The 18,950-nt window shown below is 35.9% G+C and overlaps 1 protein-coding gene across 2 annotated transcripts in view; it reads right to left on the reverse strand.

The window, feature by feature from the left end:
* The window catches only part of GABRG2 (gamma-aminobutyric acid type A receptor subunit gamma2), a 67,407-nt gene extending 48,770 nt beyond the window's left edge, over nt 1-18,637 (reverse strand). For both annotated transcript variants that reach the window (XM_065734503.1, XM_065734502.1), the window contains exon 1: nt 18,146-18,637. In XM_065734503.1, coding sequence (XP_065590575.1) covers nt 18,146-18,186 — 41 coding nt within the window. In that variant the 5' untranslated portion in view covers nt 18,187-18,637. The remainder of the gene's footprint in view (nt 1-18,145) is intronic.
* Between the last annotated feature and the right edge of the window lie 313 nt (nt 18,638-18,950).

Consider the following 18,950-nt stretch of genomic DNA (forward strand, 5'->3'; position numbering starts at 1 on the left):
CTGTCACCTGAGAAAAGAGATTGGCACCTCCTCACTACAGTAGTAACTGTTTTCTGCTTTACTATTGAGTGTTCACTACAATACCCAACCATTTTCCTCAGAATTGTAGTTCATATAAGGTGAAGATTATTCTCTCCTCATGTAACTTGTCAGTTCCAACATTAGAGACAGAAACTAAGGATGATACTTTGTTTAGAGAGGAAGATGGGAAAACTAGTCAGTTGTATTCAAGTTGTGAGTAACCATAGCAATTGTGACCATGATTTAAATATTTCAAGTGAAAGCAAAATGGGTTCATGACCAGTTGTCACCAAGATTAGCAGAAACAGAGACCAGGAAAGAAGAAAAACACAGTGGGAGCTGAAATGTAGTACCCAGCCTAGGAACAGCCTTCCAGCAGAAAGTTGTGACACATTGGCTAAATAAATTGATAAAAGATTTCCATCTTCAGGACTATCAGAGTAGGGTGATAAAACGGACTGAAACTGAATTATACCCCTACTTTTGAGCAAGGAGAGAAAACATATGCCATTCCCAAGGAGAATAACAAAATGTTGAAGAACTTTTTAATAGCCTGTTAGCAGAAAAGAGACAATTATAAGAACAGTCATATATATACATTTTGAAAAGCCTGTCCTGAAAGAGCAGCATTTAGACTTGTAATTACTGGAGTTAAGTTATGGAGATAGATAAGCTTCCATAACTTAAAATGGTTTTATTTTAGCTGTTATTTTGTTAGAATATGTTTTCTTACAATTTGTTTACAGGTGATATGATCTAGTTATATCTCTTTTTACTGTGATCATGGGGACACACTGAAGTGGCAAGTGAAGGAGAGCATTAGACAGAAATGAACAGAAAATGGAAAATAGGTTCAGATATTCTGCTGCATCAAGTTTGAGTTTACCCTCTGCTTTACCTGAAACTAGGCAAATCTAATTGTAAAGGGAGTAAATTTGGAATTATGAAAGTCTCGTAAGGTATATTTTTTGTTTACCTCCATCTCTCCCCTCTCTTTTATTCTCCTCTTCCCCCCCCCCACCCCCCCCAGTTTGTTTTAAAACTACATAACTGTGTGTGTAAAATCTGAGGTGCTTGAGACGCGACTGTTGTTCCCATAGGTTTGAGTTGTAAGTGGGAGAGGTCCGGAAATGGATTTAAGAAAAGTGCCATTACTGAAATGTAATGCTTTTTTTAAAATGCATTTTTTTATCTAATTGTCATATATTACTATTTTATGTAATTTCTCTTCCCAAATAAGCTACACTTCTTTCAGAAAACACTTTTCATTATAAATTAACAGGGGGAACAGGAAGCTTAGTGCTTGTCTCTTTAAAATTAGAAAAACATGAATGCAGCCATCTATTTAAAGAACAGTATCTCAAAAAACCCAATGCTATCGCTCAATTTGATTTGAAAAGAACTATCTTTATTCTAATAAAGATTCTTGTTCTGTAAAAATTTGTGAGATGCTCATATTCATGGCTTGTCAGAATACTTGCACATTTTTTCTGTATTTTGCCAGCATGGTAATTTCACCCAGAAGGAAGTCACATCTGGAATCAGTCAGTCATGGTGTAGTCATCTCTATATCATGATCTGACAATATTTAGAAACAAACATGTGAGATGTCTGAAATTTCAGCAGTTTTTCTTATTGAATAACCCTCCTGAATTTATTTTTTTATATTTATAATTACTTTATTTTTGTCTACAGATGTTAGCTGTAAAATTCATCTTAAACTGAATATAAATCTTCATTAGATTAAAATATAACAGTTATATGCTTATTCCAATTAAACAACTAGTGTCATTCTACTTGTTTTACTAAGCCAGAGCATTAAAGCAATACTAAGCTAATATAATTCCACTGTATAGGATATCTTCTGTTTTATGCCTGATGGTACTGTGACAGATACTATTAAAAAGGCAAAGCTATAAGCAATTATATTGACATCTGAGAAAAAAAAATCTTGCCTTGCTTCCCTAGTTTTTGAATAGATTACTTAGCTAAGGTCAGAAAACAAAAACCTCAAGTATAGCCTCCCAACTTTGGAAAATTTTTTTGCTTGACATCCTGTTTGCTTTTGTAATTATGGAACGGGAAAAGAGGTTTTTCTGTGAAAAACAAACTTGTTATTTTGTGCTTCCTTTCCTTGTACGTGACCTTATTTAAGGTAACAGTAAAAAGTTTGACATGGAGATTATCACTGTATCAATGCTATGTAATACCAAATTTTGAGTAGTGCAATTTGAATATCAAGAATCAGATCTTGAATAGCTCTACACAGGGCACAGGAATAATAATAATAAAAGCCTATAGATTTCTCTTATAAGGCTGAGCTTGGATAATAATAAACGTGCTTTGTTATTTGTGTTTGGTAAGGACTAGACATGGTGGAAGACTAGGCATCTCATGATGGAATTAAAATCAGTCACTAGCCATGCCTTACTGTGAATTAAATTTCATTGCTCTTAATAGCAATATTACAGCCAAGTGCATCAGGTAACTCCAAAATATTTAGGGAGCCAAGCAACACAAAATTAAAGCAATACAGGTATATTTGTTTCTTCTGAATATATTTTCAGTTCTTGCTACTTTTGACACTTCACAAAAGTGTCATAACTGTCATTTTTTATAAGGAAATGTGTCTTGAAGTAAGGGCTGGATGAACAGAAAACAGTTGTTTGATACATAGCTCTTTAATTAACTCATCATGAAACTAACTCATTCACAAAATGAGTGTAAGCGAAGAGTGAAAATTAAATTATTATTTTCTTAAACAAAGCTTTTGATTTCACTTCATTTTTTAATGCATGGTAACCAGTAGTAACCGATGTGTTCCCACCTAGACCAACTTATACCATGCAAGACACTGTTTGCACTCACTCCCTTAAAACAGACTGTGCATGGGTGGATGTGGAGTTTAGTCCTAATCACAGGGTAAATGTGTGATACGTTAAGAATGTAAGTGTTGAGCTAATGTCTCTATGTCAGCTGAGTAGGAATACTGTCAGCAAGTGTGCCATACCTTTCCCTATGGAATGCATTTATTTTGATAAAATGGACTGTGTTGGTTTTGTTATGGAATTCCAATGGACTTCCCTTGGTGGTTGCTACTACTGTCATGGTTGTGGTCAGAATCTCAATTTTGTTGAGTGTACAAACATCCTAGCTTCTTTATGACAATTGTTAGCACCTCTGCTGTTCTATGCACTTAGGATGAATACAATTGCAATATTATAACCTTTAGGGCTCTAGAGTAGCTTCATTTTTTACGCCTCTTCCTTCTTATTGGAAATAGAATGTCCATAAATAGATCTTAATCCCATAAAGAGTGGGGAATATGATCCTATAATATGGTTAGAACTATATTTCAATCTCTTATTCTTACATATGAATAAACTATCTCATTCAGAGGAAGTGGCTGGCTGCATTTCTTCCCTACCAGTAAATGCAAAAGGAAAACTTCATTCTAATTCTTGAGAAGACACGTGGAGCCCATTCCATGGAATATGATACCCATGCTACATTTCAGTGGAGATCTGATACATTCTGTATTTATTTTTCATGTAAACTGCTAAATGAAATATATTAAACAAACAAACAAACAAAAAAAACCTTCTAAAAATGTTAAGTCCTTAATTCTGAAGCCCTTCCAATTTTAAATCACTTCTCAAAAGAAAATCATGTGCACAAACTTTCACAGATTATGCTTCAATATGTCAGAAATTGAAGTGATTAGCGTTACACCTTTCAGATTTGCAGCAGTGTGAGATGTAAACTAATTTTTGGTGAATTTGCACAAACAACAGAATCAGAAACAGAAAAAAAAAAAAAAAGGTGAATAGCCGTGCTTAAGACTGTAGCTATTATGGATAGGGAGTGGTTTTCACAGAATTGTCAAAGGAGCCAGGATTCACCAAGCATGATTTGACATGTATAGCTGCATGGACAGAATTGCATTCCATTTTTGCACAGTAAGGAATTATTATGAACCTAAGTTTCATTTCTACTTCCCCATTGCTGCTTTTATGATTTCCTGATGAAAGATTTGCTCTGATAGCCTTACTCTTATGCCCCTGACAAGGCTGCTGTCTCTGTTAGTTTTGGTTCAGAGAAGTAGAGCTCTGAAGACAAACTCTCAAGTATAAGTGAAGATTTACTGCATGTTTATTTATCTTGAAGAGAGTTTTTGAAGTGTCAAAACTAGATTCCTTTAGGAGGAAACAACTTGGAAGCCTCACTTGGTTATGCACACAAAGTTAGTCCCCAGCAAAGATACAAAGAATTCATCAGTGATTTGACTTTTGGACAAATTCAAAACCAAGTACAAAGAAAGACATTTAGTTCAGGGAATTAGAACAGCTGTTTCCCTGCTTAAGAAATGGAGCAGCTCTGAAAGCAAAACGATTTGGACACCTTTCACACCCTGACATGGAAGAAACAGAAAAAGAGTCTAATTTTATCTCAGGCATTCTTACTTCAATCAAAGATTCTTTGAAGCAGTGGTGTGAAGGAATGTGTTCTGCAGTGCTAGCAAAGTATTCAAACTCCATGAGAATCACGACTCTATTGTGTTCTAGTTTGTGGGCAAAGAAGAAGCACACCTTACAGAACAAGCCAAAAATTTGTTGTAATGCAGATCACAGCAGGTTATCCAAGAATCATCATCATGCCAGATTTGTGTAGAGAAATAAATTTTTTTTGCAGAAAAAGTTTCAATAATAATGAAAAAGTTATTCTATGTATACTGTAGGTAGTTTCTATGCGTTCTCCTGTTGTTAGTGTCACCTTTTTCCTCCTGAATTAAGTCGTGAGGTTGGTCATGTCATAATGGTGGCAGTAGGGTGTAACAGTGAGATGTCACCATCTAGCATGCTTGGCTGGAAGGAATGTGACAGTTATGTTGTTAGTTTCTTGTTTCTCACCCAAATTATCTACTTGGGATCATTTTTCTATGTTTGCTAACATGCTTTTACATCTTTTCTCTTTCTTTACTATCTGCAGCTCCACAACATATCCAGGCTTACTACATAAAGTGTAATGAGCAATGCCACAGTACAGAAAAAGATGTAAACAAACAAACAAAAAAGTGCTTTGCGTATCTATTATGTAGAAGGGGAATCATTTGCATTAAGCTTTTTATGCAAAAAACTTCTTTTATTTCTGCAAAAAAAGGCTAGTTTTAATGATGATAACTAATAGTAATAAGGTATCTCAGCAACTTTTATCAGTCTCCAATAAATAAAATGTTAGGCACGTAATATGCAAATTTTATCTACCTCTCAAATTTTTGACATTTGAGTGGGCTGGGCATAATGATCATTGCAGAGCCTGCCTTCCCATCCCTTATGTTTAAATGTGACTATTAACACAAGTCAAAACACCAGGGAAATAAGAGCCTTTTCTATTTCACACACACACACATATACAAACACATATCTCCCAAACTTTTTCCTCCAGAAATATTTTGATACATCTTTTTTTTCACTCACATCAGTAAAGTAGGATTTTATTTTATAAATTTTCACTGCACTGATTATGAGCAGGAAATTCTTTTAAAAGAAATAAAGGTTTTAAGGAGAAAGCTGCTAGGAGCATATTTTAGAGGTAGAAGATACTCAGACATAGAGGCACATGAATGCTTCATAACTCAAAAAGAGGGCAAGAATCAGAACAGTCTGTCAGAAAGTTGTCTCATTGAGTTTGAGTAATGTGTGGAACTGGCTACAAGGGTCAGAAATAGCAGTAGGTGTAACCATGACAATCTTCCAAAAACAGAGAAAACAGCAGTGGGAACAAATATTGTAAGGTACAACTATTACTGATTTATTTCTGAAATTCGTTCATGGGAGAAAACATACTAAAGGTCTCAAATGCAGACTCGGGTAAATAGACTTTCAAAACTTATTTATCAGTAGAACAATAAGAAATGCAGAACTGTATCACAGATAGTTATACAAAGTAAAGAAGGACATACAGAGGTGAAAATGATTCTTTCACTCTGAAAGATTAGGTAAGAGGATTTTTTATTTCTTGGTCTTCAGCTCTGTACCATAGCTAAAACAAGAGATCCACTAAAGATACTGCAGAGCATTTTTGTAATGTAAGCTGAAATTCCAGATGGTCAAGAGAATAGTAACTAGATCACCAGCAGGTTTCCTTGGCCCTTTTTCAGAGTTCCATGTAACCTCCACTATGACCATGACAGCTGTGAGTTTTAAAGCTGAACAGATGCAAAACCAAGCATCAAACATTACCAGGTCATCTGGAGCTAGTTCATTCCCAGCTTTCAGATCTCCATTTAGGAAATGTGAGCACCAGATACAAGTGGTGCCATTGATGGAAGGTGTAATATTTGTGAGCACTGAAGGAAGTTCCATGCTGATACCTGGGGTAGCAGCAAAACCATCATGGCACTGAAAAATAAGGTAACTGGCAAACTGCATTGTTTCATAACTCATTTTCTGTGGATACAGATAAGTTTCTACAATAAAAAATGTAGAACACTTGACTTTAGAGCTTATGTTGGTACTTTGCAAATGGCATCATCAAGATCTATTAAAAACAAGAAGTGTTTTCATGGCTTGAGCTGATGCCAGAAGGGACAATTAGGTGACAATGGAGACTGGAAAACCTGAAGAGAGGGCAAAGCCTTCAAATTAACAGAACATGAGCAGAAGCTGAAGTAGGGTGAAGATGTTTTACTAATCATAGCATATCTTCCACTTGGCTAAATTCAAATTCTGTTTTCCTTTCTATGACTCCAACAGCTTTTTTATGAACAGTCTTATGCAGAGTAACTGGCAGAGAACTGATGAAAAGAAATTCCCCTGGGAGCCAGTGGAGCAAGCCTTTTACATGCAGTTTGTTCCCCTGAATCCCTAGGTAATTTGGCAAATGTGCCTCAAGATATTTTACTAAATGAAGAACAGGTGCTGTTACAAACCTTACCATTTTCCAAGAGAAATTCTCAGTAAAATGATTGAGAAGAAAGGACATAACTGGAATGCACTGAACTGGCAACGTTGCCATTTTTGCATATCTCTGTCAGAATTTTTGTGATTATGCTCTTCACACTACTAATTGCTTAGTGATATGATTCTTGTGCAGAAAAAACACGCTGGCAAACTTGTCATTGGTAGACATTACAACTCTGTTAAAGTAATAAATTCTTCACATGTTGTCTGGAATTTTTGCAGGTAAACTAAAATGAGAAGTCCTTTTTAAAATACATACTGTTTATTCTTTATTGAGCTTCCTTTTTTTTTTCATTAAAGCCTTTTGCTACTATTTTATTGAAAAGCTCAAAGCATTGTGTGTGCAGGTAATAACTGCAGATGACACATATCTCATTCTCTAATCTGAATGCATATTGCAATGAATTTAATCACCTCTGCTGCTAATCTACTATAACGAGGAAAAGAAATATTGCTTTGTGTTCTATAAGGGAAGAACTGATTTTACAGATATAGTAGTTTTCCTTTTCCTTTTTTTCCTTCCTTAAAATCAGTTGTAATGAAAGATGCAGATTGTGTTCTGTTCTAAGCCTATCCATAAGTCTTCACATGCTCAAAAGATTCTCAGAGTTACCATGTGAGCTATAATTCTTAGTTTCTTTCCAAAGATTAATTTTACTACAAAACTTAAGTCACTCCAAAAGTAATCTCTCCGATTTATTTCCATCAAAATTGCAACAGATGCTAAGACCACGATAACATTATTTGATAGAGCAAATTCTCAGCTACAAAACATTATTTTTCAACGTAATCACCACTGTTAGCTATGAATTTTTGCTAGCAGTGAACAAGAGCCTGCGTGCCATGCTTGTAAAAATCCATACCAGTGGAGGTCATCCACTGTCCCTGTTGCCACTGCTGAAATGATCAAGAGATGTTGGATATTACTAGCAAATACGAACCTGGAACTGCTTCATTCTATTACTGAGAAGCTACCACTCTCTAGACACAGTGGTGACATGCTATACGATGAAAGGAACACTGTCCTCACCTGTGGGAATTTCAAGTACCTTAGCATTATAACTTTTTTGACACCAAGGGGTGGGGTTGAAGGTCTGTATCACCATGACCAGTGGAAGAGGAGAATGCTTTCACATTACTCATCACTGCCTCTTAAATATTGCGTTCATAGCCTGATTAGTTACACTGGACTTGGAAGTTAAGAATTTGGTCCTAAAGATTTGTGGCAATTTAATCTCATGTGTTGCATTAGAGATTTAGTAAGGTTTTAAGTCATTTTAAGCACACGCTTTAAGTCTTTAATGCAGCTTAGTAAGGTTTTTGAGCTTTTCCTATAGAAAAAAGGGAGCGAAAATGACTATATATATATATTATTAATGTAATGCTGTTTGTCTTTGCCCCAAGGAGTTTACAAATATCAATACATATTTATTCACTGTAAAGCAGTCTTTGACTATAGATAGCTATTCTGGTCCAACAAAAGAGCAGTAATATTTTTGATTGTCCTTTAAGGTCCTCAGAGCTTTTTATCAATGGCAAGCTTCCCTCTTCCAAATCCCCATCTGCCAATAAAACAAGCAATTCCTTTACTATCTTACAAAACAGTAGTGTAATGTACAAATAGATTAGAGTTCACCAGCTCCATTTGCCATAGAATCAAATTGCATCATATCAGTTATTTACAGAGAAACAAAAAGGTGTGTATTGATTCTTAAGTTCAGCTACTAAGATAGTTCTTGGGAATGTAAATATTATTACACTAACCACAAGCCTTCTCTCTTCCAAATCTTCTTACCACGTTGCTATACCTCCAACCAAAGTTGCATGCTGTAGTAATGGTTTTGTTTTGCTTCTCTCTCCTTTTTCTCTCTAATTTAAAAAAAAATAGATAAAGCCCAACTTCATACAAAAGGTTCCCCTGCATTTTGGTTTCTTATTGTGATCATAATAAATAACCCATCCTCCCAAATCCCTGTTCTGGTTTCCTATCTGAATTAACTCCAGGATTCTTGCCACTATGTTTGAAACACTGTCTAATTCTTATTCATAATTCATTTCTATATCTCCTTTGGTTCTTGCTATTCCTAACAACTGTGCAGCCTTTCTCACAGCTAAAGCCCTTGCTCTCAGAAGTAAGTCTCCCTAAGAGCTATCAGTGATTTATCTAAGAATGTCAGGCTGACTGTAATATGAATTATATCCGTTATTTGATTATATTTTTCATTCACTGGCATCTGCCTGCTTGTTTGCCTTTAGTGTGATATCTATTTGGGCAATGGTTTCTCAAATATTTTGAAAATACTGCCTGTACCACAAATAAATGTGAGGCAGTAATCTGCATATAGAAATATATTACTGATTTACTTATGTTTCTTGGTTGGTTGAGTACATTTCTGTACACAGGCACAATTTGAGTGCATAAATTTGGGTATAACGTCTCTTTAGCCTATAAAAGTAGAAATAAGAGATTTAGTTTGAGATAGTATCCTTTTGGAGAAGGATACATGAACTTTATGAACTTAATGAACCTTAAATCAGCTGTGCTCTCTTGCCTTCATCCGTATTTCCTGTACACCTGATTGAAGATTTTTAAGTGCTAATCTACAGTGAGAAGTCATTTGTGCCTTCCTTTTACAGACTGTACAGACAACGACCAAGAAGTGACCGATTTCTTTATATGACCATTAGAAGAATATTTCAGACTGTTCTGGTGACTTCCTTGGTGAGTTACGGAAGTGCAACAGCACCTAGTAGCACATTTAATTATATATTGATTAGTTTAATAAGACTTTCTAACTTTATCTCATTAACGTTAGTTGTTCTTCACTTGACTTTCCGTCATTCTCTTTCTATCTCTTTTACCGCTTTCTCTTGAAAAACAGTCTGAAGGACATTTTTTTACAGGATAAATTAAGTGAAAGTGCAGTTCAGTAGATAATCCTCAATCTGCTGCAGCAGGCAGATTTCTGTTTATATCTGAAGATATTTCACTACAGATTAACAAAAGCTTTGTATGACCAGAACATGCTATTTGTGTTATACAATACAGCACTGAATCACTATTGAAGGAAAGCATTCTCTGATTTCACCCTGTGTTTTCAAGAGAATTCTGTCAGACAGTTATTTCTGGGTATGCGTGAGAATCTTTTTGAGATGTACTTCTCATCAGTCTATAGTGCCATAACTCTTCTTCCATAAGGCATGAAGAGTTCAAAAAGCTTAATATAACTGGCTCAGAGAACAGCTGGCCTTTCATCTCAAGAGTTCATACCAACATCCAAGGTGGCATTCAGTAAGAAAATGCAATTTCATATGTGATTACCTGCATCATTTGGAGTAATGCAGGCATAAAAAGTAAATATCTACTCCTCATTCCATTCCTTCCAATACTTACTGTTATTCTTCATTTCTTTCAAATGTTTTTCTTTCTATCTATTGATATTTTATGTATGTTAATAACCTGTATACTTTGGCTTAGGTTTTGTGGAAGTGCTATTTCTTTTATGCTTTGCTATGTGAACAGATGAAAGTTCTATCTTGTAAGAGAAATATTTAGTTTGATACACAATAGCCAGATTTCACAGTTAGGCCTACGCATTGTGTTGTACACTGCTGATTATGTGTGAAAATGTCCTTCAACTCAGTCTGAAATAAATAGAACTGATTCTGTAGTGAAGAAAATATGACTTACACGTAAGTGATTTTCTTTCTTAATTGTTTGCTTAATTGAGAGTCTTGTATAAATTATTGAACTTCTATCAGCTGCCATCACTTTGCAGGCATGAGGATAAAATAATCATTACTCAGGCCATGTAGTTTGTATCTGATATGCCAATAGCAGAAGCTAAGAGTGAAAACTGGGAAGAATATAACAATTCTTCCCTGGTAAAATCTCTCTGCTGCCAGAAACGTGCAGCTGGAGATTTCCTTTAATGAAATCTTGCCACTTACTTCAGTGCTCCTTGATGGTTTTTTGTTTTGTTCTGTTTTGGTTTTGTTTTGTTGTTTTTATTCTATATAAAACTTTAGACTGCAGTTACTGATTAGAAAGAAAAACATTTTGTTAAGTTTTCACACAGCCAGTGATAATTTCTTGAGGTGCCTTGTGCACTTTACATACGAGAAAACAAGTGGTACCTCTGTCATGAACTTTCTCAGTGTTGCTTAGAACATCGTATGAAAAATCATTATGCAGCTGAAGCAGTCATTTTTATGGGAAGGTGTTTGCAAGATTTCTCCTCTGCATATGCAGTCATTGAATTACTTTTCTTTAATGATGGCTTTCAGCAGCATCTCCTTTTTCTGAGAACAGATGCATTAAATATGCACTAAATATAGTTAGATAAATAAGAGGATATCATTGTGTGCCAGACCAGTAATCAGTCTGACAAAATTCACATATTAATTTCCTGTCACAACTATACAAACAACTTGGAATCACACTAGATGTAATCTTCACTGTTATCTCAGTAGCTTTCTTCAACCTACTGCCTTACTCCTCCTCTAACTCAGTTTGTCTCAGTAAGTTGGCAGATGTTGGATCTTTTGAGAATATTTAACCAGTCTCCCTCTTTTTTTTTTTAATGAAAAAAATGGAAAAATATGTTCGTGATATAAATTTTTCACATTGAAATAGTTACATAATATGTTATACATTAATTTCTAACCACTTCATATGACAAATTTAAACGTAAACATATTTTCCTTCTTTCCAAAGATAAAATTCACTGATGTTTTCTTTATCTCTTGGATTAGTCCAAACCAAAATTTCTTCTTACTGGGAAGAATCAAAATTGCAGGCTACTGCTGGACATAACAGAATGAAAATGGGACCCAACATGAACAGCAAAGCTCCTATTGGAGCTCTTCTGAGTGAGGAGCTCACTTAAATAAAATGCCTGTAAAGATAACATGCTTTTCAAGTGTACACACCAGAGGCATTTAGACTCTCAAGGTTTGCTTTTTATTAGCACTGTGATGACCTGGGCTGTAATCCATCGTACAAAGGAAACCTTAAATGAACACAAAGTTTTAGGTCATCAGAATTCACTTAATATATTGAACCTCAAGTCTAAAATTTCAACACATTTCAAATGGACACTTTAAGCTGTTCTTTTATTATATCACTTTTACTCTTTAGCTGAAATATCTCTTCATCTTATTTTTCATGCAGTGAGTATTTTTACTAGAGGTAATTATATTCTGTAATTCATTAATGCTCAACGTGTTTTAGTCTCTTTCTATAAAATGGGCTCTTGCTTGCCTCATAATAACTACAGTTACCTGACTATGGCAATGCACTTATTTTACCCGCAGTCTGGGTTCTGTCTTGGTGCTTTCTTCAGGAATGTAGTCTTCTAATTTGTCATACAGTGGATGCAAATTGTCCTGAGTAAACAACATCCACCTTTGCACCCAGAAGCATAGTTCTATTTTCAGTATAGTTACTTGGGCATCTATTTCTATCACCAGATGTCACATCTTTTCTAAAAAGAGATAAATAAACACACATCTTTCTCTTTTACTGCCTCAAAGTCTCCCTAATCCTTATACAGAACTTCTGTTCACTGAAAGCAATCCCTGCTCTTTAATGGAGAAATTCCTTTATGGCCAGAGGGTCAGGACAAGACCTGTATGCCACTTAAGATCAATTTATGTTACCATTTGTGAGCAGAAGTGCAATGTTAAGTTTAAGCTGATCTTCTATAGGGAATAAATTTAACTGTGGAAGGCAAAAAACTCTGTATATAGCTATTGTAAATCAGTTAACTGGAATGTAGGTTGAGATCTTTTGCAAGAGCAAAAGCACTGTAAGTGTAAGAAACACTTCTTGAAGATTGTTTTAAGTTAACTTTGGGTTATTTCCCAGCTCTGAGCTCTAGATATGTAACTACTGATAACACACAGGTCCCAGCTTTTCTCTCAGCAGCAGACTGACTTCATTTGGTCAAGCATTATTGAGAGGATTAAACTAGGTCCATAAAATGAGGATGTTGCGATGCTCAGAATTAGATGTAGAATAAAGTGTTGAATTCTTAGTAGACATCACTGGGAGAGTGTGAAGTCAAACCTTACTATATTTATGATAGGGAATTCATAATACAATAAATGTCTGTTAAAAAGTACAGTACTAGATAGTCTATGATGCATCAAAACAAACAAAAATTTTCACTTCTAGCATCCCTGAGTCAATCTTTCTGTGTATGTGTGTATATACTGGAAGCCCAATTCCATATTAGAGGAGCTCTTAGCTAGCATTGTATTCTTCACTGCCATTCTCACACAATCTTCCTCTTCCTCTGTACAAGACTGAGTGGGGTTGTAGGTACAGTCATTTGTAAGGCAGCAGTTCATACTGCATTGATGATGCAGAGAACAGTGCACTCTGGTCATTTTGCTGAATGTTTTCAAAAAGCAAATGAATACTGTATTATAAAACTGGAATCCAAGAATGTGTGAAACTTTTATAGCTGAATGTAACATAGGAAAGGCTACCGAGTACTGAGGTAAGTTTAAATCAACTAATACATCTTAGTGGTGCAGGACAGTGCTGGAATAGTCTAAGCAGAAACATGAGAAGAAACTATTAAGAAATTAACCTTCCTATAAGCTTGTGTGTCAGTTGTTTCTTACATGTATCTAATGTTTTACCTAATCCTTACTCTCAATTTACAACTCAGTTCTTTGTTGGAGCAAGAAGTGGACACTACTGGAGTACAAAAGAGTTTAAGCATAGCAGGACTGACACTTGGAATGAGTTCTCTTTGACCAAATATGTTCTTCCTTTCCTTTAGTACATTTGCTCCTGACAGTCTCCTTTTTAACTTTTTGTGCAATGTTTCTTGACCTGCCAACTGAGGAAGAGACAAGAAAACAAAAGCACAGCACAGATTAACAAGATACTTTTTTTCCAGATCAGCACTGAACTACAGCAGTTTAAATGTCAGACACAAGGCCATTTGCATGGCCACTGAGAAAACGTGTAATATGAATTGTATGGGAAATAGTACATTTAAAGAGTAGATTCATTCTTAAGGCTATATTTTCTGTAGTTTGTTGTTATTTTTATTAACAAGTATTACTTCTCAGATTTTCAAAGGCTTTCTAGCATTACTTTGCATATTCATCATAATAATTTGGAATAAATTAATTTTAGCATGCAAGTTATGGCTAAGTGGTATAGTCACTAAAACAGAAGTTAGTTACAGGGTTTATTCCACATTTCCAAGTGCAAGTAGGGAAATAATGTCTACAATTTTTTATGCTCCCATCATGACATCAATAATGAGCAAGTGTGAATCTTAATTGTTCAAATCTAGTTTATAACATTGCTTTTTGTAGTTCTTTTTATTCTTTTTATTAGAAACACAGTTGTTCCTTTTCTGAAACAGTTTGAATCCTAGCATTATAACTGATTGTTGATAGCAGTCACAAATGCAGTACGGCTGTAAAAACTTGAAGACAGTCTTGTCCTCCTTGCAGCCCCCCAATTTTTCAAGTTGAGTTCAGGTCCTGTGTCCAGACAGTCTCACCTCTGCTGGAACAAACACTGTGGTATATAGGCTGGTCAGCACTAAATCTTCACTTTCACAGTAGCATGGACAAGTCATAATTTAATGGCACCTAGATTCACATATTCTGTCCTGATGCATCTTTACAAAGGACTGTTCCTTGTTAGTTGAGAAATTGGCTCTTGCTGAACTACATCATATCCCAATAACTCTTCTGGTGACTTCCATGGGACCTCTGGCTTAATACAAGCGCAATACACTGTGTGAAAGCATTGGAAGCTAGTGTATGAATGACTACATCTACCAGATTAATACCAAACCAATGTTAGCAATCTTTACAGTAATTATAAAGGACTGTTCAGCTCAGGGATATTCATGCCCCTTTTAATCATTGTTATTGTATCACTTATCACACAGCACAAGAAGCCAGCTGACACTGTTAGTGCTGTGCAAGAACAATTTTATTTATATCCATGCTAATAAATAGATACATATTCACATTCACACCAAAATATTTTGGTGTCAAAAAGATTTTTCTTACTTGTGTTGTTTTGGTTTTTTTGTGTGTGTGTTTTTTTTTTCTGATTAATCTTGACAGTTTTCAGTGTTAGGTATCTAGTTGCAGCATAGAAAAATTGCCATTCCACTACTTGGACACATAAGAGAATTAAAATAAAAGTAGTCAGTGTCCAGCATTTCACATCTAGGCCTTACTCTGTACTATTTTCATGTGATTTTTGCTGACAGTTTGTTAAATCCAATAGCTATGTAACAAATAAAACTCACATGTAAATAGTATGCAGGGTATAGCTTCAAATCTGTGTGAAGCTTTGCTGGTCAGTGAGTTCTGTTACACAAAATATGCATTAAATGCTCATTTCATATTTGATAAGTTTAATCAAATATTAGTTTGAATTAAAAACCACATTGATATGTGCAAATCTTAAAGTATTCTTGCATTTTTAAAACATTTTCCAAAGCACGTCATTTTGGTGCACAGAAATTTGGAGTTTTGTTTGGTTCATTTTCTGTAAAACTGTTTCAGTCAAGAGGTGGTGGGCCGCACAATGCGGGTACACTTGAGTGACAGAATGATGGGGAAACTATGCAGAACTGTTACAAACATCATGAAACATGGAAGGAAGCACTTCCTAAAGCTTTTGTGTGCACAATTATAGGGATGTACTGTGTGGATGTGATGGAAGTATTGATATTAAATTACTGTAAAGGTAATATACTACTGTGCTGTAATGGGACAAATAATTCTGAAATTATTCAAGTTGTGGTTTATTGTTTCCAGTGATGCTTGAATGGTTTTCTCCAATGAATTTCTCAAGAGTAAAATCTTTTTATTCTGAAATGGGAAAATCCTCTACACAGTATTACACTGTTTAACTTCCATCAGATTCTGCAAAGACTTAAGGTTTTGCATGTCCTGACTGATAGCAATACTTTTGCTCACATGTATAACATGGAACACATATTTGTGTTCAGTTTCACAGGTCTATAAGAATTCCAATGTCCAAGACAATTGACACGTACTACACTCAAGTTCCCTTCCATCTGAATTATTTGATGAGTTTTAAGAAAGAAAAAAATTCTTTCTGAATGATGGCTATAAAGAAACACTACCTAAAATCAGCTTTCATAACTCTGTCTCACTCTGTGATTTTACAAAACTAACACTGAAGTTTATTCCACAACAGGAGTAGAACAGTGTTTTGATTATTAGAATTAAAATATTTTCACACTGATCCATAGAAAATATTTTTGTAAAGCGTTTAGGGAATTTTTCCCCTTAAATTACAGTTATTTAATATTTCTTCTCTGTCTGCTATGTTTCTTTAAAATATGCTGTCAAGAAAGTATCAGAGTAAACCATCTTGCCTATCAGATAGTTATGAGCACAACCTTTCCTGAGCTGAAACTTTAATTTCTACTATGACGAGTTTCCTTTAAAGCTTTTGAAATAATCTTGGCAGAATTCCTCTAAGGCTATGTCAATCTGAAAGATGAGTGAAAAGAAGGAAGCGTGTTAAAATAACTATCAGGGATTATTTTGGTGGAAGTTTTATGGTAACATAATGAGTAATGTTTGTGTAACCTGAGTGCTCGACAATGGGAAAGAAAGAATAATCATACAGAGGAATATAAACACAGGTACAATCACCTCAGATAAAGCCTTCAGCACTGTTCAGGTGAACTGCTTTCCTGAAATTTTCTAAAAGCTCATTTTCCATTGCTGAATTCACATAGTAAACATAAGGAATTCTTACAAAATAAGAGAACCCTTAAACTTTTCTTACTTCTCCCAACAATGTATCTCTCCTAATGGGCTCACCAAGTTTTCTTTCACTGTCTGCTCAATTTTCAGCCATTTTACATTTATTTTTAGAGGTCTTCACAAAGTTCTTTTAATGTGATGGAAGTTATCATAAAAAACAGCAACTTTTAGTTTTCCTAGCCAGTAATTTTGGCCTTTTGTTTTGCTTAGAAGTAAAATCCTACCCCTGTAGCTACAAAGTTCATTTTTTCTTAAACAGAAAAAAGTAAAACAAGTAAAGCCATGTTTAATATGTCAGTGTCCAGGGAAAAAGACTGAGGTAAGAAAGAAGGTGAATTTGAATGAGGAGGCTGAATGAATACAGCATTAATAAAATCAAAGGTAGTGGGTTCTAACTTCTGTGCTGTATAAATGACAACATGGCTTATGCAGCTGTGAGAAAAAGTATTATTACCATTTGAAAGGCCAGGTACTTTGCAATGCAGTGCTACTTTCTCATCTAAACTGTTAAATGCACAGTCCACAGTTTTTTGCTAGAATGCCTGGTTCAGCGTAATGCTTGTCACTGCAGCTATTCCCACTCCCCCTCCACTTTCTTCCCATCCACATATCAACTCCTTCTCCCTCTGTTATAAATTTTTCCCTCTTTACATTCATGTGTGCACTGAACACATGCAACATGCGCAGGTGATCTTCAGACAGTACATGTGTCAGCCAGTGGGGGTAAAAGCTATTGTAAACATTCATCTAATCTGACTGGTTGTGTGATTTGCAAATACTTTATTACATCCTATTGCTTGTTCCATCAGCATTAAAAGCATCTCAGAAACTGGAAAGTGTGGGCAGCACCCCTCTGCCTGCCTCGGGAAGGCTGCAGAGATCTGCATCCCTGTCCTTGGTCCTAAATTCTCGCACTGGCTCCTTGCAGATGGAGCAAACTACAGCGATCCGGAGCCCAGAGCCCTGGCACAGCCATGATGCGGCTGCTTAGGTGGAAACAAACATGAAGGCACGGACAATCTGCCCACAAAACACAGCTCTACTGTAACTCCTTGCACTCTAGCAAACAATAATTCAGAGACAGAAGGCTTCATTAATATGGCATCAAATTCCATGAAATACCCGGCATGTACCATCACCACACACACCCGCTGCTTACCCTCCCCGTCCGTTTCAGAGCAACCACAATTGTAACAGAAATAAAGCATTCTAAGATCTCATCTTCTAGGAGACAGATGAATGCAATGCCGCTATCCAAACCTCCGGCATTCTCACTACTGCTCTGCGAATTTGCAAACAGCATCTTCACCCCCCAGCCCTCCCTCCCCCCTCCCCACCAACAAACAGAATCAGAAAGCACATCTTACCACTGGATGAGAGAGAGGAACACAAGTGCCCACACCATCATTTTGAGAGAAAATGCAGGATTCAAGAGTGCAGTGCTCCCCAGGCTTGTTGGATTTGGAGGAATCGTCTCTTTCTCTTTCCCCCCCAACCCTGTTTTTTCCCCTTTCCTCTTGGTTGCAGATGGATCCGTCCCCTTTTTTAATTTTTTTTTTTTTTTTTGTAGTGGTTCTCCCCCTCCCTACCAGGTCCCGTCAGTGGGATGATACATTGCGCCCAGCTGCGGGAATTAATATGCAGGGGGGCAGAAATTAGATCTGCACAAGCCCTTTGCAGATATAATCAAAAAACGTCAGCTCAGGCAGCAGGCAGCAGCTTCCCGATCTAGGGGAGTAATATAATTGGGAGGAAAGAACAGAAAAAACACACACACACACAGACACTCACAGAATAAGAACAATCAAGGGAAGGAGAAACACATACACATGCACATATCTACAGAACATATCACATACATGCAAAGAAAAAAGAAATCTGAAACAGTAAAGAGTAAACGAGAGGAAAAAAAAAGAAGAAATGAAAGAATAAAGCAGTGGAGCTTCTGCCTGAATGCAGATTAACTCCGAGGTCAAAGTGGAAATGATGCACTCTGCTGCAGCACAGATTAACACATGCGTGGTGTCAGCCGTGGTGCTTTTTAACCTTTGATTACACATATGCAGGCAGCCGGGATTTTCGTTTTGAAGGCGAGAAGGATTTGGCAGGCATAAAAAGGGAGGTTGGAAGAAAAAGCTTGCCCTGTGCTGCTGAGCATCCTCATTTTTCTAA

Source organism: Cyrtonyx montezumae, unplaced genomic scaffold (assembly GCF_038088225.1).
Source record: "Cyrtonyx montezumae isolate F1298 unplaced genomic scaffold, pur_monq_1.0 scaffold_18, whole genome shotgun sequence".
In the NCBI taxonomy this organism is placed as follows: domain Eukaryota; kingdom Metazoa; phylum Chordata; class Aves; order Galliformes; family Odontophoridae; genus Cyrtonyx; species Cyrtonyx montezumae.